At 37.8% G+C, this 25,414-nt stretch overlaps 1 protein-coding gene across 2 annotated transcripts in view; it reads left to right on the top strand.

The window, feature by feature from the left end:
- DHX9 (DExH-box helicase 9) overlaps positions 1–19,202 on the top strand; it is a 60,358-nt gene extending 41,156 nt beyond the window's left edge. For both annotated transcript variants that reach the window (XM_041760448.1, XM_041760454.1), the window contains 16 exons: positions 15–156; positions 606–688; positions 2,171–2,327; positions 4,469–4,569; positions 6,342–6,555; positions 6,699–6,793; positions 7,094–7,167; positions 8,342–8,494; positions 11,065–11,225; positions 12,044–12,155; positions 12,751–12,912; positions 13,027–13,154; positions 14,536–14,765; positions 15,125–15,240; positions 15,946–16,146; positions 18,288–19,202. In XM_041760448.1, the coding sequence (XP_041616382.1) occupies positions 15–156; positions 606–688; positions 2,171–2,327; positions 4,469–4,569; positions 6,342–6,555; positions 6,699–6,793; positions 7,094–7,167; positions 8,342–8,494; positions 11,065–11,225; positions 12,044–12,155; positions 12,751–12,912; positions 13,027–13,154; positions 14,536–14,765; positions 15,125–15,240; positions 15,946–16,146; positions 18,288–18,654 (2,496 nt within the window). In that variant the 3' untranslated portion in view covers positions 18,655–19,202. The remainder of the gene's footprint in view (positions 1–14; positions 157–605; positions 689–2,170; positions 2,328–4,468; positions 4,570–6,341; positions 6,556–6,698; positions 6,794–7,093; positions 7,168–8,341; positions 8,495–11,064; positions 11,226–12,043; positions 12,156–12,750; positions 12,913–13,026; positions 13,155–14,535; positions 14,766–15,124; positions 15,241–15,945; positions 16,147–18,287) is intronic.
- Positions 19,203–25,414: the final 6,212 nt, after the last annotated feature.

Genomic DNA, 25,414 nt, shown 5'->3' with positions numbered 1-25,414 from the left:
TTTTCTTGTCTCAGCCCAGGAGAATAAGTGCAGTTTCTGTGGCTGAGCGAGTTGCCTATGAGAGAGGAGAAGAACCTGGAAAAAGCTGTGGCTATAGTGTTCGATTTGAGTCTGTCCTTCCTCGTCCTTATGCCAGTATAATGTTTTGTACTGTCGGTCAGTAGTATGTTTTATTTTGTTCTTTCACTTGGGATTTATATAGTATTATTTATGAAGAAACTTGGTAACAGTGCAGAGTGACAAGAAATAAAAAGGCAAGGAGCCAGTCTCAGAATTCTAATTTCAGTAGAACTTTTGGCACTTTTCTCTCATGATGAGAGCATGATGTTACCCATTGATTGTTGCAGCTTAGAGAAGATTAAATCTGCTTAAGTTACTAGAGTTATGTCTTTTAATACTCTATTTCAAATGTGTTTCAGAGCACGCTGTTACCTTTTTAATAATAACAGCAGGTTACTATTTCTTCCCTAAAATAATGCTGGGGTTATATTAACTGAAGCATAGTTAATTGTCTAGAAGTTTGTTCCTTTGCACTTTTTTATACCTCCCTACTTTAATTAACATAGAAATGCAACCCCAGTTAGTGGGCTCATTTCTTTTTCCAGGTGTGCTCCTAAGAAAATTAGAAGCAGGCATTCGAGGAATCAGTCACGTAATTGTAGATGAAATACACGAAAGGGACATAAACGTAAGTAAATTGAAAGTTATAGCAAACCCCTAATATTCTGAATAAAAAAAAATCAAAACAATGTTTTCTTTCCCTTTTCCCACTTTTTACATCTTTTATCAAAATCAGGAACTTCAGTCACTAAGATAATGGATACTTGTTTTTAGCAAGCAGATAAACCTTTTTTTCTTTGTTAGCCCAGAATTCTGAAAATAAAGTCCTCTCATTAAGTATCATTACAGTGAGAGGTAGCATAATTCAGCAGCTGAACAGTTGATGATTGAATCATTCATAGAATTGTAATAATTAGTTTTTCTTTGAACTGGAGATTTATCTGGGATAAATTTTGTAAGTTATAAATTCAATATGATTAGTAATGTCTTTTTGGATGTTTGCAGCTCTGATCTTTTCCAATATTAATGATAATCATGACAAATTAGGAAGAAACTAGAATTTCATAAAGTCAGTAGTTGTGTTTTATGTATTACAAAAAAAAAAAACACAGCTAGGAAACCACTCAAAAGATCCTATTGCAATAATCAGAATGTCAAATACTTAAGAATAAGTCAATCCTGTAGATGTTAATTCTCCCCAAATTGAGCCAGTTTGAATGCAGGTCTAATCAAATTCCCATCAGAATTTTTCATAGACTTTTAGTAAGGTGATTATGAATATGTATGGAGATGATTTATGGCCAAAAATAACCAGGGTTTCTAGAGAAGAGCAGAATGTATTGTCTTGGCTTGACAGATATCAGGACTTAATTCAAAATCATAATAATTGAAATAGTACATGGATTGACAGTTTGAGCATTGAATTATTCAGAGTGTAGAAATAGGTGGTGTGTTGAATGGAGCTTTGGTATAAGAGGGTGATATATGTTGGGTCATTGGGAAAGGTGAAGGTTCTTCAATAAATTGAGCTATAAACAAATGGTCATCATAAGGAAATAGTTGCATTTGTATCCTTGCCTTCTGTCCAGATACAAAAATCATATCCAGATAGATAAAGACTTAAGTGCCAAAGCAATTTAAAAAATCTTAAGTAAAAAATATAAATAAGCATCTAGACAGCACTGTCCAGAAATAAGACCTTTTCAGCATTTTAGAGATTAGTTTTGCAGGTGATCGGATAACTGCGTTTTGGCTTATCATGACTTTTCCCTCTTTCCTAAAGTATGTATGTGTACAGATAATAAAGTTCAATGAAAATTTTGAGATGAATTCTTTGCTGTCATTAATTTTTTTTTCTCTTCCCTTCTCCTACCCAGATAGCACTTATTTCTAATTCCCATAGCTGTTAGGCTACAGCTGTTCTTAAAAATACTATCCCCCCCCCCCCCGCCAAAAAAAAAAAATACAATTGAATCCCACCATAACCCTTTATCTTCTACTTCTACAAGCCACCAAAGAATTTCACTGATGTCTGCCTAACACAAGAAATCTCTTAGGTGTTGATTAGCATGAATTTCTTAACGCAGTTTTTTCATTTGTATTTTAATAGACTGACTTCCTCTTGGTAGTGTTGCGTGACGTGGTTCAGGCTTATCCTGAAGTTCGCATTGTTCTCATGTCTGCTACTATTGACACCAGTATGTTCTGTGAATATTTCTTCAATTGCCCCATCATTGAAGTTTATGGGAGAACTTATCCTGTTCAAGGTAAATAGTTTGGAGGTGGAATGGGAAGGTGAACAACTTTTATTTCATTGTGTTTGGATTTTCTTAATCCCAGAGGTTGGAGTCATAGTTCAAAAGATATTTAAAATACAGGCCAGAGTAGAATATCAAATACATTATAGCATTCTCAGGCTTTTTGGTCCAGCAGTAATGAGTATAGTCTCAGGAACAAGAACAAGTTTCATTCACTACTTGAGGAGTTGGCATATCCAATAGATTTCTTGCCTTTTCCTTACAGCTAAAGATAACTTTCAGAATTACATACTGTCAAGTGTAAATCATAATAGCATGTAGATGTTTATGGGAAATACTACTAGAAAGTTTAAGCAGCCAGAGTCAAATTATAAGAGAATCTTTCTTAGAGTTGGAGCAGGCATGTTTTAAAATGACATTAAGATGGGTGTTTCACGATAAGTATTTCTGATAAGGGTATTTTTTAGCTTTTTTACTTTCTTTTTTTTTTCTTCTTCTTCTTATTTACTTTAGAGAGAGAGCAGGGGGCTAGGAGAAGTATGCTCCCCACTTAGCGTGGAGCCTTAGGAGCCTAAGGACGGAGGGCTTGATCTCCCCCAAGGATAATGACCTGAACCAAAACCAAGAATAGGACACTTAAGTGACTAAACTACCCAGGCAGCCTGTTCCTTTACTTTCTTTACCTTCACCATTTTTTAAGGACAGTCCTCTAATAGCTTGGTTAAAAAAATATATTCTATCTAGCAGTCAAATTGAGGGCATGAAAATGAGCTAAAAAATTCTCTGTGTGCATATGAAATTATAAATATTGGCTACATGGGGGTGCTATTTTTGAAATTCAGAAGTAAGGTCAGCTCTAGCTGTACAGTAAAAGCCAACTGCAGTTGTATCTTATGAGGGTATAGGTTGACAGTTTTAAAACTGTTTACATGTATATTGAGATTGATAAAATAAGTGGATGGCAGATGGGGGAGCCACGTTTACTGTTGGATTGAGAGGCTGTAGGTAAGTAGGAGGGAAAGCTTGAATGAACCATGTGGTATATAATTACATGTGGAAACGTCAGTAAGAAGTCCAAGTTCCAATACCAGGGAATAGATACAGAAATCATTACAGATATGTATGAATACATGGGTAAGAGTGCATGTGTATATTTCTTAGCTCTGTCTGCTGACCACAGTGATGGAGATGGACACAGGAGCCAACCTGAAAGAGCTGGAATAATTTGAGCAAAAATAAAACATAGTACTGGACTATAACCCTAGGGATAAAATAAATACCCATGAGTCTATATGGTGGTTGAATAAATAAACGGGTAATACAGATCTCTCATATGGAATAATTTCAAAAAAATTATGTAGATATTCTCCTTCATACCTCAGAAAAGTGAGGCTTACCTCCCTGTTCTGGAGTGTCTTGTGTTTAATGATTTGCTTCCACAGAGTAAAGTATGGAAAGAGAAACAATAATAACTTCACAGTGACTTGGAGTATGTTTGTATACTCTCGTATATACTATTTGCAGTAACTTGGAGTAACTTGACAGTCACTACCTCAAGTGAACAAGTTTAACATCATCAGTGATGAGTCATATTGGTTGTGTGTACCCTTGATATAATGTGATGAGTAGCACTTTGTGGGGCTCTTTGCATATAGAGGAGTATTGTTTATAGATATGAGACATTTCTGGGCCCAGCAGAGAACCACAGGAATAAAATTGATCAGATATTCCAGCTTTGCTGATGTCCTTTTTTATAGTAGTGACTAAAAGGAACCCATTTTATTTGTGCATCCTGATAGAGGAAGGATGGGTTACAGTATGTTACCATATACACATTGTTTCCTTGCCTAACTGCCATACCATGGGAGTGTATTGGCATAGTGTATACAGTGTATACATAGTGTATACCTTGTAGACATTCCACAAATGATTGAGTGTTGTATACAGACGGTACCTTATCTGGCTTAGGGGGACCATGTAGGACAGATATCTCACCTTCTTTCAAAGCCCAAGTTATTGGAACACTGAGTTTGGAAAAAAAGGTTTTTTATTATGACTGGAATTTTTTGCTATTTATGAAGAATCAGATTGAAGGGTTTTAAGGTAATTTTGATTTTGAATGATATTTACCTACTGGATTGTCTTGGCAGAATATTTTTTGGAAGACTGTATTCAGATGACCCACTTTATTCCTCCACCAAAGGACAAAAAGAAGAAAGATAAAGAAGACGATGGTGGTGAGGATGATGATGTAAGTGAATCTTCATTGAAAATTTTTGTTAGTGACAAATTGATATTATCACAAACAATGATTTTAGTAAAAACATGCAGTGAGTTAGCATTATAGAAAACTTTTTTGGGGCACCTGGGTGGCTCAGTGGTTGAGCATCTGCCTTTTACTCAGCTCGTGATCCCGGGGTCCTGGGATCTAGTCCTGCATCAGGTTCCCTGCAGGAAGCCTGCTTCTCCCTCTGCCTATATCTTTGCCCCTCTATGTCTCTTATGAATAAATAAGTAAAATCTTTTTTAAAAAACTTCTCTAAAAAGTGACTATCGTGTCTTTTTTTAATTGATATATTTTACTCCAAAGGAGTCCATGTCGGGTGATAAGCTTTTTTCATATTATAAGTTAAATCCTCTCTAGATAAAAGTCAGAAGAAGAAGGAAGAAAGAGATGTTTAAAGGCCACATGTGGTTAGAAATAACTCCCAATTTTACAAGGGTTTGTTTTCCATGGGTCACAGTACCTAACAAGCTGGTAGAAAAGTAAAATTTTATGCTCCACCCTAGATCTACTGTATCACTGTACATTTTAACAAAATCTCCACTTGATTGATATGTACAATAAAGTTTTCGAAGCAGCAGTTCCCCTCCTAGGTTATAGAGCCTGTGTAGTGGTGGCATCAGATGGAGAGTATTAAACCAGGGAGTCATGAGGGATTTCCTAAGAAGACCATAAAGGAAAATGACACTTACTTTGAGATGTGGACCAATAATAATATAAAAAGACATCTTGTATATGGAAATTTGAACAGACCATGAGACAGCAATGCAGAATTTGATAGGAAAGAACCTGGCATGTTTTTATTATTTAGCTATTAAAGATTTTATTTATTCATGAGAGACACAGAGAGGCAGAGACACAAGCAGAGGGAGAAGCAGGCTCCACGCAGAAGGCCCGACGTGAGACTCGACCCCGAGTCTCCAGGATCACGTCCTGGACCGAAGACAGCGCCAAACCATTAAGCCACCTGGGCTGCCCCTAAGGCAGACTTTTTAGAAAATACAGACCACATTATTTTGGAAATAGATGATCAAATGAAGCTGCCAACAGGACAGTGATTTAAGAATTAAAGGACTTGGGACACCTGGGTGGCTCAGCGGTTTAGTGCCTGCCTTCAGCCGAGGGCATGATCCTGGAATCCCGGGATCAAGTCCCACATCAGGCTCCCTGCATGGAGCCTGCTTCTCCCTCTACCTGTGTCTCTGCCTCTCTCTCTCTCTCTCTCTCTCTCTCTCTCTCTCTCTGTGTCTCTCATGAATAAATAAAATCTTTAAAAGAAAAAAAATAGAATTAAAGGACTTCATATTTGGTATGTGATGAACCTGGGAATTACACAGGTTTTGTGTATAGATAAAGCAGTTAATTGATACACAGGCAGGATTTATAGGAGCAGTTCATTAATCAGAAGAATATTTTTGAGAAACCAGTGGAGTATGGTCATAAGAGAAATGGACTTGGTAGAAGAAGCCATTAGAAGTTTCAGAGTCAAATTTAAAAGTTTGTGCTTGAATTTTAGACATTGCTTATGGGAAATACTGGTCATGAGAAAAATTCAGTATCTCAACATGTAGTAGGTTCTACATTTTTGGAAATTGTTTCTTCTATATGCCAGATATGACTAATCAGCAGAATTAATAAGAGCATTAGGTGTTATTTGAATGTTAAGAACAAATCTAGAGACATCTCGTGAGCTGTAGTAATTAAAACAATTCAAAATATGTCCTCCTGTTTATTTGCAGGCAAATTGCAACCTGATATGTGGTGATGAATATGGTCCAGAAACAAAGACGAGCATGGCTCAGTTGAATGAAAAGGAAACTCCTTTTGAACTCATTGAAGCTCTACTTAAGTACATTGAGACCCTTAATGTTCCTGGAGCTGTGTTGGTTTTTCTGCCTGGCTGGAATTTGATTTATACTATGCAGAAGCATTTGGAGATGAATCCAGATTTTGGTATGAGTATTTTTGCTTGTGCCCTAGGCAGCATGTGAAAAAATGTAGTGTTGTGTCAATATTTGAATTAAAATGTGCATAATGTAGAGCAGTTTTCAAATAGACTATTATTTTTTGGCCTTTACCTTTCCTTATTGTTATAGGAAGCCACAGGTATCAGATTCTACCTCTGCATTCTCAGATTCCTCGCGAGGAACAGCGCAAAGTATTTGACCCAGTACCAGCGGGAGTTACCAAGGTAAGTATAAACATTTACACTTACGGGGTTAGAAGTTACATTGATATTAAGCAGGTATTAGAGGCCTTCAGAGAGCTACCTCCCTCAAAATTGTAATTCATCTAAATTGAGGAGGGAAAGAAAGGGTCTTCTCTTCCTGAGCTTACTAATAATAATTAAGTTTTTTATTAGGCAGTGGGTGAATTTTTTTTTTAATGCTCCTGGAATTCTCATCATTTGTTACATGAGCAAATGATTCTTTTAAGTGCGTAAGAGGAAAATATTTTCTGAGGTATAATTTTTCTTAATATGTCTTCACAGGTTATTTTGTCCACAAATATTGCTGAGACTAGCATTACCATAAATGATGTTGTTTATGTCATTGACTCTTGCAAGTAAGTTTCCAAGGAACCTATTTGCCTAGAATAAATCTTTAGAATGTTCCATTCAAAAATCACACCTTTTTTTTTGAAATCCTGTGTTCTGTAGTGTCTATATTACTATGACTATATATACTTGGTTATAGGCTAATTACTAATACTTGGTGTTGATTTATCACAAATCAGCTATCATAGAAAGTGACCAAGCTTAACACTAACTTTTGAGCTTTCTCACTGCTCTTGTTAGTGGATATTTGCTCATTTCTCATTGGGTGTTTCCATTGATCACAGCCATATGGTAGTATACTGTTCAGTGTATAAAGATCAATATTTATCTTATGGCAAATATCCCACCTATGGGACATTCACTCAAGAATTAAAAGGATTCATATTCGATAATGCAATGAGCTGGGGAAATACACACGGATGCATTATGTAGGGATAAAAAGTACACAATTACATGGTAATTGATACACCGAGAGGACAGAAAAGTCAGAACTTTGTTCTGTCTGGCCAGCTTGTGCCCTGTGTCTTTCTACATAGTACCTCAGCCTCCCGGGGTAATTGAGAAAGATCTACCAGTGCCCACTATAGGGAATGGTGAATAGCAGGCAGCTCGTCTGTGCCAATTCCAGTCATTTAGTGCCAGCTGCCTATGTGGAACGTTGAAGGATTCTGAGGTTGCCTTAGGGGTTCAGCATAACTGTGTGAGCACTGGTTGGTGAGGTCATCAGAAGTGCCACATACTCAGGTTTATCACCTAACTTTTAGATCATAGATATGCTGGAGGTTATACGAAATTTTGAAATAAATTTTGCTTGAGTAATTACTGATTACTTAAATATATGCGCTAAATCCTATTTGCTTTCCATTCATTAACTCACTTAATGTTTATAAATAAAAACCCTATGAGGTCAGTAAGAGTATGTTAGCCATTTTCAGATGAGGAAAATGAGGCACAGAAACTCATAACTTGTCCAGGACCTGTCCAGCTGGTAAGTGGCACAGACGTGTTGTAACTGCTTCTTAGGAGGTTGACCGCTCAGAGTGCAGTCCCATTCTTCCTGCTGTTGCTCAGGCTTCATGTCAGCATAGCTACCTGAAAAGTATCCATCCTCTAGTGGAAATACCATAGTTATGTACGGGTGATACATGTGAATCTTAGAATTAGCCACTGTTCCCTATTTAGGCAGAAAGTGAAGCTGTTCACTGCTCACAACAATATGACCAACTACGCTACAGTATGGGCATCCAAAACAAACCTTGAGCAGCGGAAAGGACGAGCTGGCCGCGTGCGGCCTGGATTCTGCTTTCACCTCTGTAGCCGAGCTCGTTTTGAGAGGTAAGACTAATTCTTGAATCAAGATTACAGATTTTTTTTTTTTACCCCTTCATATAATATATCCCCCCACTCTACCAACTATGAACTTAATAAACTCAGCACATAAATGCTTTTGGTTATATATATTAGAGGATAGATACTTGGCTTAAAAAACAAGATTGTCAAAAAAAAAAAAAAAAAACAAGATTGTCCAAGAATGAGATTGTCAGTGATTTGCATGTTTGATACTGTTTCCTCCTTACTACAAATCATTATTTTGGCTCCACATAGGTCACTTTAGGATTACTGATACTTACGGAATGGTTAACTTATTGTACATTTAAAAAATACTGTATGCCATTTGGGGAATGTTTGTGGTTGGGACTTGTTGATTTAAAAAAAATCCTTATCTCTGAACTCCAGGTTTATTTATTTATTTATTTTTTAATGTTTTATTTATTTATTCATGAGAGACAGAGAGAGGCAGAGACACAGGCAGAGGGAGAAGCAGGCTCCATGCAGGGAGCCTGATGTGGGACTTAATCCCGGGACTCCAGGATCACCCCCTGGGTCAAAGGCAGGCGCTAAACCACTGAGCCACTCGGGCTGCCCTGAACTCCAGATTTAAATAAGATGCATAGTTATATGTTTCTGAAGATCTGTGTGTGTGTGCATTAGCTTTAACTGATTAACCATAAGATAGAGTTAGGGCTTTTCTACATGTGTATATTTATCACAATAAAGAATTGCGGGACAGATTTAATTTAGGTGGCCAAATGTGTATATAATGCACTGAAGAGAAACCAAGGAAACTTTGACTTGTTTTTGTCCTGGTAACTTAAATGGCTCCCTGGTAAATTGTAAATGTGGGTTTATTTGAGCATCAGAAGTTGGCTCAGGAGACTGGCTGCAACATTTGGAAGATACCTACTTTTTAAAGGTTAGATTGCCCTTTGAAATTTTTTTTTTTTTTTAAGATCACAGAGCGAGAAAGAGGCAGGGACACAGGCAGAGGGAGAAGCAGGCTCTATGCAGGGAGCCCGACATGGGACTCGATCCCGGGTCTCCAGGATCATGCCCTGGGCGGAAGGCAGCACTAAACCGCTGAGCCACCCAGGCTGCCCTAAATTGTCCTTTGAACTGAAGAAACAAGTGCCATACTTGAACATCTTAGTGAAAATCACCTACTAATTAGCAATGGCATGAACCCATAATAAAAATTTTTGTTCTTTTCTCTATAGGATAAGAAACAGATAACACTGTATGCTTTTTTTTTTCTTTTTGCTATCTACATTTATGTAAACTTTATTTAAGCTGACTTAAGTGTCTTGCCAGCAGTGTTGGAATCATCTGTAAATTGTTCCATGAATTTTCATCATGAACAGTGAATAGTAGCCAAGAAGTGAATTAGAAATGTAGAGAACTGAGGGCCCCTGAGTCATGGCTCAGTTGGTTAAGCAGCCAACTTTTAATGTTAGCTCAAGTCTCAATCTCAAGAGTTGTGAGTTCAAGCCCCATCATGTTGAGCTCCTGCTAGGCATAGACCCTAGTTTAAAAAAAAAAAAAAATTTGAGACCTGGATTTTAATACCATTTATACCTATTATATCACATAAACCTAAATATTTACAGTCTTGTAGACCTTTTTTCCCATTTTGTAAAGTGAGATCAAGTTGCTTAACTTTGTTTCTTCAGTTGAAAGAGGAAGATAGATAATACCTAACCCACAAGATTTGAGAACTAAATGAGTTAATGTAAAATACTGAGAACAGTGCTTGGCACATGGTAAGCTCTCAGTAAATGTTAGCTATTATCATTGTTAATATTAATTTGTAATAGTAACATATTACTAAAATTTTAAGGGTTAGATGATCTGTAAAATACTTTCTGGTGGCACTAAATTTTATGAACCAGAAAGGGAAGGTGATCGTGGGGAAATGTTAATATTAGCCCAAGTCTCCACAGAAAGTCTTATTACCATTTAGGGGTATGAGGGGGTGAGAGGTGTTTGTTTTTGAGTATTGTTGATAACTGATATTACATTAGTTTCAGGTGTACAACATAGTGATTCAACAACTCTATACATTATGCTGTGCTTCCCACAAGTGTAATTGCCATCCGTCACCATATAACACTTTTACAATATAATTGACTATATTCTTTGGGGTGTACCTTTCACCCTTGTGATTTATTCATTCAATAACTGGAAGCCTGTATCTCCCACTCCCCTTCACCCATTTTTGCCTGTCTCCTCACCCTCTCCCTTCTTAGCCATTGTTTATAACTCAGGTTTGTCAGCAGGCAAGATCTGAAGTCATAGGTATGGGTAAAAACATTAAGAATTCTTTTTTTCATCCTCCTTCACTCTTCAGACAAAAATGCTATCAAGCTGTAAGTGGTAAACCACTGCTCAAGCAGTTAAAAGGGTCTTGTCCAGAGAGTCTTTGTGGTAAATACAAAACATTTTTTGTTAATTATAAAAGGGTGAGGGAAGGAGAGCTCTATAAACCTGATTATCTCTCTGCAAAGATTTTGTTAAACAGACGTGTATATACAAGAATGGATGGTTATTTTATGCTTTTCTTCACTTAGACTTGAAACCCATATGACACCTGAGATGTTCCGAACACCATTACACGAAATTGCTTTGAGCATAAAACTTCTGCGTCTGGGAGGAATTGGCCAGTTTCTGGCCAAGGCGATTGAACCTCCACCTTTGGATGCTGTGATCGAAGCAGAGCATACCCTTAGAGGTACCTATAAACACAGAACCTACCTAACACATGTTAATTATGCCATTTGTCTTGTCCTGGCAACTAACATGTAACAGATGAATCAAGATACATTTTTGGCAGGCTGTGGTAAGACTTCCAGTGCTACCTTATGTATTTAGTGTGGTCAGTTTTATAAAATGAGCAACATGGGGTAAGAAAGGGGTAACATGAGTCTTCTTTTGGTAAAAAAAAAAAAAAAAAAGAAAAAGAAAAAAGAAAAAAAAAACAAAAAAAAAACCCCACAAAACTCTTCACCAGTATTTAACAATTAAAATATGAATTACTCACTATTTAGTATTTTATGTATATCTGTTAAAATATCTATTTGTATTTTCTAATCATGTCATAGAAGTGGTGTAGTATCATGGGAAAAACTAAGAACATTGGCCAAGGGAATCTGATTTTGAATCCAGTACTCATCTGCTATATGAACTTTAGACTTTGGCTCTTCGCATCTCATTTCTCTCTAAAAATTACCTGTAGATGGCATGAGACTTGTTTAGGGCATATGTACTTATGCTGTTATTTTAGTTTTTATTTTATCTATAGAGTTTGCATGGGCTGTATTCAAGCTTTACAGCTTACAGGACCTAATTCTAGTACCTTCTTCCTATTAGGTGCTCCAGAATTTGGTTTTTTTCTATTTTTGAGTGAAGAGAATTATTGGCTATGGGCATGGTGCTGGCAGTTGACTTGACAAATATTAAAAACTCAATTAACCTTAAATTTTTCATCTTTGCCTCAGTTAAAGGAGTGTTCATTACTGTTTCTGCTCATAAAGAAATATTTCCCCACAGAACTTGATGCGTTAGATGCCAATGATGAGTTGACTCCTCTGGGACGAATCCTGGCTAAACTCCCCATTGAGCCTCGTTTTGGCAAAATGATGATAATGGGATGTATTTTCTAGTAAGTGCTTTGTTTTATTGCTGATACTTAAATGGTAGAAAAACAATTTCAGGATCTTATTCCCCTTACCATAAAAAACAGGATGGGCTCAGAAGAAAAAATTAAATTCTTAGAAGTGGCATACTTCAGATATTAAGCAAAGTATGAAATGAGAATGCATGATAGCAGTAGATGGGTACCAGGGCCCAGCTTTTTAGGGGAAAGAGCACAAGGTTCTCAGAAGGGAAGCGCAGTTCCTCTGAGGAGCATAGTGGTTGTCTTTAAAAGAGAAATGGAACTAGGAAAACAGGTATACTTTATCAGGAAATATTGAAGATTAATTAAGAGATTTGAGAAGATGGGGAAGAGAATAAGGAAAGGAAAAATAAAATACTTGGTCATAATTTATGGTAAATATTCATCCATTAATATCAGGGCTCCTTCATTTTTTTTCTCTTTCTGCTTCTGGAGGGAACAACTGTAAAAGTTCTTTGTTAAGCCAGTCTTGGTGCTGATAAAGCAGTATCACAGCCAGTAAAGACTGACCCACAGTGACAGTACGGCTCGTGAACTGCTGGAAAGAAAGTATGAGACTGAATTCTCCTGTCTATTTCAGTGTGGGAGACGCCGTCTGTACCATCTCTGCTGCAACCTGCTTTCCGGAGCCTTTCATTAGTGAAGGAAAGCGACTGGGTTATATTCATCGAAATTTTGCTGGAAACAGATTTTCTGATCATGTGGCCCTTTTATCGGTCTTCCAAGCTTGGGATGATGCTAGGTATGCATTTGAAAGCAGAAAGTTGTAAAGCTGTGAGAACTCTCTTTAGTTTCTAATGTGTTTTGGGGCTTTGAGAATGACTCTTAAAAAAAGAATGACTCTTATCTATTTTAGAATGGGTGGAGAAGAAGCAGAGATACGTTTTTGTGAGCACAAGAGACTCAATATGGCTACACTAAGAATGACCTGGGAAGCCAAAGTTCAGCTCAAAGAGATTCTGATTAATTCTGGATTTCCAGAAGGTATGACTCTCAAATTCTAAGGATCTATCTAAAGTGACATTTATGTAGCATGTGCACATTGACAGTGCAGTATCTTTTAGCTTCAGACTTTAGACCCTGTGCTCGTTGAATAACCTCAAATAGTGTTTTGTGAAGTGATTGATCATTCTGCCCACATTTGTGTTTAGACATGAAATTTACCATGTTAAATTTTAAGTGCCTTTAAGTGTGCTGGAGAGTAAGGAGGCTTCGATATTTAATGGAGAGAGAGTAATTTAGCTGTTTATTTCTTATATTAGTTGAGCTTTTAAACTTTTGTTCTCCAACTATATTAAAAGAGCATCATTTCCTAAAGTTGGGAATTGAAGCACACAACTGGACATAGCTGTATTATAGTTGAGAGACAGAGAACATAGTTGGGCAAGATGGCAAATTTCAAAAGGATATAATCTAAGTAACTAGACAAATGTTTTCCTCTGTTGTAAGTGGACTGAATTTGTAATTTTTTAAGTCAAAATCAAAGGAAAAAAGGAAGAACATATCTTATATGATAGAATCCTCACAATAATCCCAAGATACAGATATTACTCTGTTTTATAGAAGAGGAAACACAGAGGTTTAAATTACTTGTCTAAACTCATTCAGTTAATGGGATCCCTGGGTGGCGCAGCGGTTTGGCGCCTGCCTTTGGCCCAGGGCGCGATCCTGGAGACCCCGGATCGAGTCCCACGTCGGGCTCCCGGTGCATGGAGCCTGCTTCTCCCTCTGCCTGTGTTTCTGCCTCTATCATAAATAAATAAGTCTGTGACTTTATTTGCGATAGTCTGCGACTATCATAAATAAATAAATAAAAATTTAAAAAAAAATAAAATAAACTCATTCAGTTAAGTGATGAGACTAGAACTTAGGTTTGTCCAGCACAGAATATTTCCATGTTCTTAGTGGTCACTGTCATGCTTCTCAACCATGAGGAAGTACTTCTAAAGCATAGTGTGGGTGGAAACATCAGCCCTCATTCCAGTGGGCTCCCCTTGAACTGTCCTTCTTCTCTAAAAAAAACAGCTATTGAGGAACAGTAGATGTTCCACTTTACTCACCTGTTAGGTCTGGCTCACTTTTAGCAAGTAGATGATAACCTGAGAGTGAGGAGTTGGCTTTTGTCTTTAAGTAATCACTCAACTCTTATGGTTGAGTCTATAAGAGAATGTAAGTATTTTAGTTTTTTGTTGTGGAGACTCAGAATTTCTCCTTGAACTTAAAATGTGGGTGCAAAAGTTCTGAGAAGACAGGAAATCTGAAAAAAGAGGTGGGAAGGAGTCAGTCCTAATTTTCTTAACAAGTTTACATGCAATCCGAGGATTAGCCAGATAATCTGATGTTTTTACCCCATTCCTCTTAACAGATTGCTTGTTGACCCAAGTGTTTACTAACACTGGACCAGATAATAATTTGGATGTTGTTATCTCTCTTCTGGCTTTTGGTGTGTACCCTAATGTGTGCTATCATAAGGAAAAAAGAAAGATTCTCACCACTGAAGGGCGTAATGCCCTTATCCACAAGTCGTCTGTTAATTGTCCTTTTAGCAGCCAAGACATGAAGTACCCATCTCCCTTCTTTGTATTTGGTGAAAAGGTAAGAAAAGATTAGTTTAGAAAAATTTGCATTGAGGGGCGCCTGCGTGGGGCTCAGTATGTTAAGTGTCCAATTCTTGATTTCAGCTCAGGTCATGATCTCAGGGCTCTGTGTCGGGCTCTTTGCTGAGCATGGAGCCTGCTTAAGATTCTTTCCCTTTCCCTCTGCCCAGCACACTCTTCCTCTCTCTCCCCCAACCTCAAAAAAAAAAATTTACATTAGAAATCTACGTTGTCATTACTTATTAATGCGCAGTGGGAACGTGAGTTTTTATTTTTAAAGCATAATTCAATAAATTATATGGCATTTGACAACCTGGAATGTCATCTGTTTCCTCTTGCCTCCTTTTCCATCTGCAGATTCGAACCCGAGCCATCTCTGCTAAGGGCATGACCTTAGTCACTCCCTTGCAGTTGCTTCTCTTTGCCTCCAAGAAGGTCCAGTCTGATGGGCAGATCGTGCTCGTAGATGACTGGTATGGATTTTCAGATGTGAACTTCAAACCACATTCTTAGAATTGAGGTGTAATGGGATTTAGCTGCTAATCTAACTTTATTTGTGGAATAAACATGACAAAATTTCATGGCAAAAATGAAGTGTTTTATAACATTGTCTCTTCTTGGAGAGTGGTATATCTTGGTAGTACAGTTCATACTTGATAGTCATACCAGTGGAAGCAATTGCATAGACATTGAAGCTACATCTGCCCCGCATGAATATTACCCTAGGGAATTGGAATCTACTTGAAACTTGGGTACCTTTTCATGTACTCTGTATGTTGGTTAAAGACTACTGGTAAACATGTAGTAAGCACTTGACGAAAAGGGAATAGATCTTAGTTGACAAGTCAGTAGGCTCAGTCATATTCTTGACAACTCCAGCAATGTGAGTCTCTTTCATTCTTTTATTGGAAATGAATGATCTATATTGCTTACAGTATTTTGCTTGATAGACTTCTTGGTTTACAATACCTGCCAGTAGCCTGCAGTGGATCTTAAAAACTGTTACCATTCTTCATACCTGTGTTTGCCTAAGTGTAGGGTTCATTGCAGGAGTTGAAAGTATTGGTACTTAGTAAGAAGTTAAATTTATTCTATCACTTAACCATGTGTGAAATTGAGAGATAGTAGTCTTTGCTATATATACCCTTCTTTTACCTTACCGTTTTTCTTTGCTTTAGGATCAGACTGCAAATATCTCATGAAGCTGCTGCCTGTATCACTGCTCTCCGGGCAGCCATGGAAGCTCTGGTTGTTGAAGTAACCAAACAGCCTAATATCATTAGCCAGTTGGACCCTGTTAATGAACATATGCTAAACATGATTCGCCAAATCTCTAGGCCCTCAGCTGCTGGTATCAACCTCATGATTGGCAGTACACGGTGAGTACCACAGTAACTTCTCTTTGAACCAAGCAGAAGACAGTAATCTTATACTGGCCTAAAATTCACAGTTAGCTAATAGAGGCCTTGTTTATTTACGTTAAAATTCTAGACAAACACTGAATATGAGATTTAATGCGGGTTAACACATTCAGAAAAAAGGATGTTACTAACTTTTGTCTGTGTTAATAGTATATTGTATCAGTGCATGTCAGAGAAAGTCCAGGGTCGGTCACATGACAGGAAAGTGACAGAGCCCAAACCATTCTCTTTCCACGGTACTCTTTTGCTTTCTCCAATGAAAAAGTGTTGATTGAGGGGTTAAATTGGAGCTTCTTCAAATGAAAAGCCTCAAGGTTCATCTTAGTAGGGGAATGCAAGAATGCAAATATCTTAAGTGTGAAATTTCTCTTAATTCTTAAAATGTCTTATTTGGTTGACTTTTCCCACCTTTTTAATCTTTCTTTGCTTACAACTTTTTATTTGGAAATATTTGATATCTGCCGAGAAGGCAGAAGAATAGTACAGTGAACACCAATAAAGTCTTAGAACCTAAACTCACTAATTGTCAGCGTTCTGTGACACCTGCTTTTATACATTTGTGTGTGCACACACCTACTTTTGCTTAATCATTTGTGACTAAGTTGCAGAGCTTAGGACATTTTACATCAGTATACTTCATGCATCTTTTAAGCACATAGCAATACCATGATCACACCCCAAAATTTTAAATATTAACCTATCTAATATTACAAACATACTAAAATTTTTCTAATCATCCAAGAATAATTCTTTGATCTTCCTTTCAATGATCACTTACTGCATTTGGTTATAAACTGTTAATAATTTTATTATATAGAACTGTGTCCTGTGTGAATTCTGAGTCCCATTTTGCTATAACTAGTTTACTTTTTTTAAATTTATTAATCATACACATAGTATTCAGTGTGTACCAGGCACTGTGCCAAGTGCTTTTCTGATATTAACTCATTTTAACATTTTATCTGTGATGTAGGTAGATCTTTTTCCCCTTTAATATGAGTAAGGAAACTAACACAGAGACATTAAGAGCCAAGGCTATACAGCCAGTGAATGGTAGAACTGGATTTGAAACTAAGGCAGTAAATAGCTTCTAAAACAGCGCACTTATTTATTGTGTATACTTTCTTCTCTCAGTGGGTCAGATATATAGAATTATTGAGGAGAGTCTTCAAAAAGAAAGATAAAGAAGTGTCATGGGTAGATAACAATTGTAGGTGTTTAGAATAGGAGAGATTACTTTCAGCAGGAAGGATGGTGATTAAGGAAGCTTCACATATAATCCCTGAAGGACAAAATTCCAGAACCTACAAAGGATGGGATAAATATCAGAGTTTAGGATGCATGAATATAATGGTGGCTTGAATGTACAGTAGGGAGAATTGAAATGGGGAGGAGTAGATTAGACAGGTTTGTAGGACAATTGGGAGGAATGGGTAATGGATTGAAATGGGAGGGTGGGAACAGAGGAGCGGTGAAGGAGTGAAGTTAGATCCCAGCTATATTTCTGACTTGAAAAGCTGTGAATTTCATAGTGTTAGTCTATAAGAAAAGCTGCATAGGAAGAATAAGGGTATGCTGAATTGGAGTTGTTAACAAGTGAGACATCTTGATTTATGCAGTTTTTCATTACACCTCATTTTTTTGTTTGCCACATGAATCAGATTTAGGTGTAAATAAATCACAGGCATTTTTCAAAAACATATTTCAGAGTTAATGCAAAAAAGTACTTGGTGATAAAGATCAAACTGCCAACTCCAGGAGCCTCTTACATATTACTGCTTTTGTAGAATGCTATATAGCTGAGGCTCGGTAAGTTAAAAGCCTCGGTACCATCTAAAGCTGTAAGGACCTACTGTCAAAATGTAAGATCTTTGAGAATGAACCAAAAAGAATTTTAGAAAAACAGATGGTTACAGTCGATGCATTCTTCTGTGGAGAATTTATTTTTAGTCAGATTTTATTTCTTTTTGTATTTGTGCACTTGGCTTCATCTCCTTTATGTATTAAATTTTCAAATATGACTAAATGTTTATGCTTTGTGACTAGTTGAGATGTATTAAGGATGCTTTGCTAAAGTGGTGATTTTGTACTTTTCCTAGGTATGGAGATGGTCCACGTCCTCCCAAGATGGCTCGATATGACAATGGAGGTGGATATAGACGAGGAGGTTCTAGTTATGGTGGTGGAGGCTATGGCAGCGGAGGCTATGGAGGTGGTGGAGGCTATGTCGGTGGCGGAGGCTACAGTGGCGGTGGCTATGCTGGTGGCTCCAACTCCTATCGGGGAGGCTATGGCGGAGGCTATAGAGGAGCTGTCGGTGGTGGCTATAGAGGTGGTTCTGGGGGAGACTATAGAGGATCTGGTGGAGGAGGCTACAGAGGTTCTGGGGGATTCCAGCGAGGAGGTGTCAGAGAGGGCTATGGGAGTGGTTACTTTGGACAAGGAAGAGGAGGTGGTGGCTATTAAAACTTGTTATGTCAGTGCCTATGCATAGACAGTTAAAAAATGCATGCAACCTGTTTTCCCAAGTTGTTTATTTGATGCCAGTAAGTAAACCCATTTTCCACCCATTTTGTGGTTCATTATAGTTTAAGGAAACCAAGCATATGGATACATTAGTGGTTTTGTTTATATTATGTAAAATATACTGATTCTGAAACTACCAGTTTGTATTCTTTTCTTTAAGGAGTAAAGATTTGCCTTTAAAATTAACTTGATATTTTCTTGGCTTTAGTTTAATACAATAGAAAATAAAGTATTATACCAAATACTGGTCATGTAGTTCATTGTTGACATTACACATTAGAATAATTATGCAATGCCAGTTACATCTTAGTTTTATGCATCACAGGAAGAATTGTATTGTTTTTCAAAGTATACCAAGTGATACTGTTACTTGTATTTAGAATAAATAGCCTTGAAATGGAATTGTTGTTCTTCTAGTAAATACTGGTCAGTGCACAATTTTACATGAGCCTCTGATCCCTGAATAAAACTTTGGACCTAGGGCTGAACATTTTGACTTTTTCCCCAGTTTTGTCTTTGAAATAATCTGAGACCAAGATCCACATTCTCTTTTCTAAGTTAGTTTGCAGTGTAAAAATTAATTTTAATTAGAATTTAAAATTAATCTACAAAATTCTTGAATTAAGGTTGTATTTAGTCAAAGAATGAAGTAAGTAAAGCTTCACCCATGCATCAAGTTTATTTTCATAGAGATATTTATGTTTTTAACATATTAGGTTTTCAATAAATTTTTACATCGCTTATTTGAGATATAGCACAGTACAGTAGAGATCACAAAGGCTTTGGATTAAATAGAACTGGACTCCTATCTTAAAGCTGCTCTAGGGCCCATGAGTGATCTTGGGCAGGTTATATTTTACATTAGTACCCTTTTCAAAATCTTCTCTATGTCCCTTTTTTTTGTAAGATTTTATTTATTCTTGAGAGACAGAGAGGCAGAGACACGGGCAGAGGGAGAAGCAGGGTCCATACAGGGAACCTGATGCGGGACTTGATCCTTGGGTCTCCAGGATCACGCCCTGGGCCAAAGGCAGGCGCTAAACCACTGAGCCACCCAGGAATCCCCTCTATTTATGTGCTTTAGATCACCTGCTGTTGATTATCTGATGACTCCTATCTATTTAGAGTCTCAACTCTGTATCCAGCTGAGATTTCCTTTCTGGGCATCAGATCATACTAACAACTGTTTGCAGTTTGACATACATTGCTGCTTAGGTATCCCACAGAAATAAAGAACTCAGCACTTTACCAGACTGAAGAAAACCACCTAATTCACCCAGCACTTTACCAGACTGAAGAAAACCACCTAATTCACCCTGTGCCCTATCCTATACTCTCTTCCCTGTTTGTTTGTTTAAGTCTCAGGAGTTTCAGCTACTTAATTTTCAAAACTTTATAAATTGCCACATGTAGTTAGTTCTCCCAAAACACCTTCCATTTGTACTTTTGTAAGCCCAACTACCTCTTCTATTCAGGCTATCGATAACTTGGATGTACAGTGATGCAGCAACCTCTTAACTGATCTTCCTGTTGGAAGTCCTCCTGCTGTCTACAATCCATTCTCCATACTACAGCCAGAATAAACATTCCCATTCAAATGTAATACCACTACCACCCACTCCCACCTTTAACCAGTGATTCCTAGAGCCTTGAGAGTAGAGGCTAAACTTCTCACCTCTTCTACTCTAGCCTCAGTCCTCCTTACCGACCATACTGAACTTCTAGCCTTGTCATTGGACCATGCTTTCTCTTGCCTTTTGCACGTGTTGTGAAATCTTGTACCACAGAATGTATAAATTCAGTGCCTCGCTTAACTGGTACTAATTTCTCCACAAACTTCAACCACAAACGAGAAATCAAGATGATCAAGAATGACTGAGATGTCAAATTACATCCCCTAAAGGTTGAAAGAACCACTTCAAGACCTTTAATAATCTTTTAGTCTTTAACTAAAAACCAAAGTAAATGCCTATGCAGATTTCTAGAACCCTTCTCTTTGTGGCTGCCTCCTGTCTGTATTCTGCCCTATAAATTGTAGCTATCCTCCCTAAACCGGCCTTTGTCTCTTCTTTTCTGTGAGACTGTGTGTGCTTTGCTTGGTTCTTTCTTCCTCTGCCATGATCTACCAAAGTGCCTCCACACAGAAAGGCAGAGTGATCTTAGGGCTCATTTGTTTCCCTTATTTTGGTGATTATACAGTTCTGCATTGCTTGTCTGAGGGGTGAAAGCTGTTGATTCAGGTATATATATATATATATATACATGCAGAGATACGTATAACTGTGTGGAGATTGTTTTTAAAAAATAGATCATTTGGTTTTCTAGTTGTTTCCATGGGAGTGGGAAGGAAAATCAACTGTCAGACTGTCATAGCTGTAGGTGAAAGTCAAGTCCATTTTAATTGTCAGTCCATTATAACATCATATCCAGAAGTAACTTCTTTGAAAAAATTATCAGACGTGTGGAGATTGCAACCAATGTGTTATGTTTCCTTTCTCAAGCATCCTTCTACAGTCTGCCTAGACCAAAGAGAATATTCAGTATAAGGGATGTTGCAGCAGGTGCAAGGTGACTGGAAAGTGTTTCCAAAATGAGAGCTGATTGAACCCCTTTCCCATTCAGGAGATGGAAAGTAGCTAGACACAGTAAGGAGGAGAGAATTTGGAGAGAGAGAATATGTAGACCACCACACACATACATAAGGGTTTGGAAGTATGAGAGTTGGCACTGACCAAATTGAGTCTGCCCTTCTAGAAATTTAGGCAGGAATGAGAGAATAGACCTTTTCTGTCTATGATGACATCTTTACTGTGTAGAAGCTGGAAGATTGTAGCAGTTATGACTCAGCAGCTTTCTCTGAGACTGAGGGTGATGTAGAAGGGAATTATAAAACTCTGCTGGGCCCAGAGCAAGGCCAAAAAGGTAACCGGGGGAATCTGTTGGAAGCCGTGCCGAAGAGCTGTCAGTCAGGAAACTGTTGGCACTGTGTTAAGTAACAGCTACAATTTGATGGAATCTCCCATGTTATGGAGCTGCACATACAAAACCCTCTGGACATCACCTATGCCAAAGGAACAGACCAGGACAACATAAACAGTGGATCAGCTTAGGGTCAGCACAGACAGCTAGGAAGGACATCAGCTGTGGCAAAGCACCTATTTTTGTTTGTTTTTAAAGAGCTTTATTTTTTAAGATTTTATTTATTTATTCATAGAGATAGAAAGGCAGAGACACAGGCAGAAGGAGAAGCAGGCTCTATGCAGGGAGGCTGACGTGGGACTCAATCCCTGGTCTCCGGGATCACGCCCTGGACTGAAGGCGGCACTAAACAGCTGAGCCACCCGGGCTGCCCTAAAGCACCTATTTGAAAGCTAGTTTCCCTGCTTCTAATTCTAGAAGCAGAGTTGGATTGTAGGACAGTAAGGACACTAAAAATGGAATTCTGAATTGCACTGAAACTGACGGGTTTTGGTTTTGATTGAAAATAAGGTTTCTGAATTCCACTGGATTTACCTGAAAGATTTGGCCGGGAGACAGGAAAATTTATTAAAAGTGTGTTTGCGTGCCTTAGATATTAGTGGACTGTCCTACTAGGTATAGTGTAAAAGCTGACTCCTGTGGGGAAAATTTACTATTGAATCTTTCAGAGCTAACTGAGGTTATCAGATTACTTCAGTAATAATTTAGCTTTTAGGAAAGAATCTCTTCCTGGGAACTAATTAGGGTGGCCAACTGGAACAAGTTGGTCACCCTAGAATTAATCTTAATGGGCGATCATTCAGGAATCTCCAAACTTTGAAACTGCGTATTTCCTTCAAACTAGAACTAAATTTTAAGTAGAGAGGCAATAAAGGAAATTGTCTACATAATCCAGTGTTTAACACTTCTCATTTTAGCTGGTAAACACCTGTGTTTTCCATGTTAACCTATAAAATTGTAAAATAACTATATTTTTAATATTTTAGTAATTATTCAAATGATTGAAAATGTAAAGCTCTTTTTAAAATAATAGGATTTGTTTAACCTAATCTAAATAAAATCTAAATTTTTTATTTAGATTATAAAGTTGCCTGAGTTTTCTGTCAGTGTTTTGTAGAAAAAAACATTTGGTTAAAAACAAGTGTTTAAGGCTTTGACCAAACAATGAAGAATATGTGAAAGGAAGCTTAAATATTACCCAAATCAGTGGGCGTAAGCTTCTTTTTGGCTAAGAGGCTCCTTTGAGAATAAATTGAAAGCTGTGGACTGTCCACCAAAAGGCATGTACACAAAATTTACTTAAAATTTCAGTACTGGGGATCCCTGGGTGGCTCAGCGGTTTAGTGCCTGCCTTTGGCCCAGGGTGTGATCCTGGAGTTCTGGTATCAAGTCCCGCATTAGGCACCCTGCATGGAGTCTGCTTCTCCCTCTGCCTGTGTCTTTGCGCCTCTCTCTCATTGATAAGGTTTTTTTTATTTTTTTATTTTTTCAGTACTTCACAGACTCTTGAAACCTGTCTATATATAGATTTGTTTAAGAAACTTAATTTGGTTTAGTCCCTGAAAGTATACAGTATATTTAGTTTTCTCATTTTTCACCTTAATAATTTAGAAAAATTAGACCCCTCTCCTCAAATGCAATGCCTTTGGTTGTAACTGTTCAGTCTAGAAGATAATACTTAGGCACTTCAGGTGGGTGTCTCACCAAGAATGGCAACTTGCTCCAATAATCAGAGCAGCTTTTCTGTGCCCTGTGCTGCCAGAGGAATGCCTTTCAGTCCTTTGATTTGTAGCCACCTGCTACTTTCACTGCTTTTACTTCATAAACTGAAAACATGCACTAGCATTGTGGGTCCCATTCTTCTCTTCAGTTGAAGCTCTTTCCTAGCTGCTGCTGGCAGAGTAACGGAACAAAGAAAGTCCATTCCCACTGCCAGTCTTATAAAAAAGCAAAAAAGGATTAAAATTCATCCCTTTTTGTTTACCATCAGAGTCCACTCTTCTAATCTTGATTTGTACAGTTTTCACCTTCCGAATTCTAATGTTTCCATTTCCAGCAACTGTGATGAGATGTCCTTAAAAATCCTGGATTGTAAATCTCATTTCAGTCTTTAGCATAGGCAGAGACCCCTTAGTATCACTTTAAAACTAGCAGTTATTACTTGGAATGCACATACAGTGTGGGATGTAATGTTCCTAAAACCCATTGCCAATACTCTTAAGAATAAAAGGGAAGGACAGAACGGAAATAGGGAAACGCAAGCTATGCATGGATTAGTTAATCCTGGTGGAGGAAACATTTTAAATCCCATTTGAGGAATAGAATTTGGATTTGTCTTCCCCTGACCTAGAAAATGGGTTAAAATAAGTGGTAAGCAGAATAATGGCCCCTCACTGAATATGTCCATATCCTAATCCCCAGAACCAGGGACTATGTACATGTATCTTTCATGGCAAAATGGACTTTGCAAGTGTGATTAAAGTTGAAGACCTTGAGATGAATTTATGGATTATCCAGGTGGGCTATATCTAACCGCCAAGTCCTTAAAAGTAAAAGAGTAGGTCAGAGCAGTGAGACTGAAAAAGGCAGGAGAGGGACTCAGTTGTTAATGCCTCAGAAGACAGAGGAAGGAAGCCATAACCCAGGGAATGTAGCTGGCCACTAGAAGCTGGGAGAGCAGTCCCTGCCTGACAACCATCAAGGAAACATCTCAATCCTACAACTGCAGAAAGCAATCCTGCCAGCCACCCAAATGCACAGGAAAACAGCTCCTCCCCTGAAGTCTCCAGAAAGAAAATTCCTGTCAACAGCCTGATTTTAGCCCCATGGAAGCCATGTCAAACTTCAGCCTACAGAATTGTGTGATAATAAATTGGTGTTACATCTTTAAAGTTGTGATAATTTGGTACACTGGAGGGGAAAGTAGAGATGGAAGGTGAGGGAGGGAGAAAACAGATCAAATTTCTTAGAAAATCTAAAAAATGCTTTTTCATTCTCGAGAGAATAGGAAAGAAAAAAACCTGCTCTGAAGAGAGCCTTGGAAAAAGAGAAATCGGAAACAACGGTGGCAACAGATAAAAAGGCAAATGACTTGTGAGTGAGCAGTATGCTCATGCAAAGCTCTTGCTCTTTCTGCTCCCTCTCAAAAGATCCTATTTTTGTCTATGGCCTCTTCCTGAAGCCAAAAACAGGGAGGTGGAGAAGACTGGAAAGGAAAATCCCCCCTCTTACAGTTCATTAAACTCATTATAGAAAGACTACTCTTGTTAAAGCCTCCATGACAATAAGTAAAATTATCTCATGTTAACAAGACCTTGTGTAAAAAATACATGAAAAGGCCACTGATGAAACTGAAAAACAACCATTCAACCCAGCCTCAACAGATTCTCTATGGCAACACAGAGTGACCTGCAACTTAGATAACATGACATGTTAGGTTGTGTTACCTGAGTTACATGTTGCTAAGCTACGGATCACATGACGTAAAAGGCAAATTGAGGAAGGAAAATAAGTGAGCCTGAGTGCTTATTTCCTTTTGTGTGCTAAAATCAGTATATGAGTTCTTTGTGAAAAAGACCATTGGTTTTATCTTAGAAAACAAACACCCTATTTTAGAGGACCCACAGCAGTCCAATTAAAAGACTCAAAAAAAATTCTTAGCAATTAGGTGAAGCCATGTAATTAGCTCATGGCGGGAGGGAGGCATGAAAGTTGGAATAAT

Source organism: Vulpes lagopus, chromosome 1 (genome assembly GCF_018345385.1).
Source record: "Vulpes lagopus strain Blue_001 chromosome 1, ASM1834538v1, whole genome shotgun sequence".
In the NCBI taxonomy this organism is placed as follows: Eukaryota; Metazoa; Chordata; class Mammalia; order Carnivora; family Canidae; genus Vulpes; species Vulpes lagopus.
This window is presented reverse-complemented; position numbering and strand designations above follow the sequence as displayed.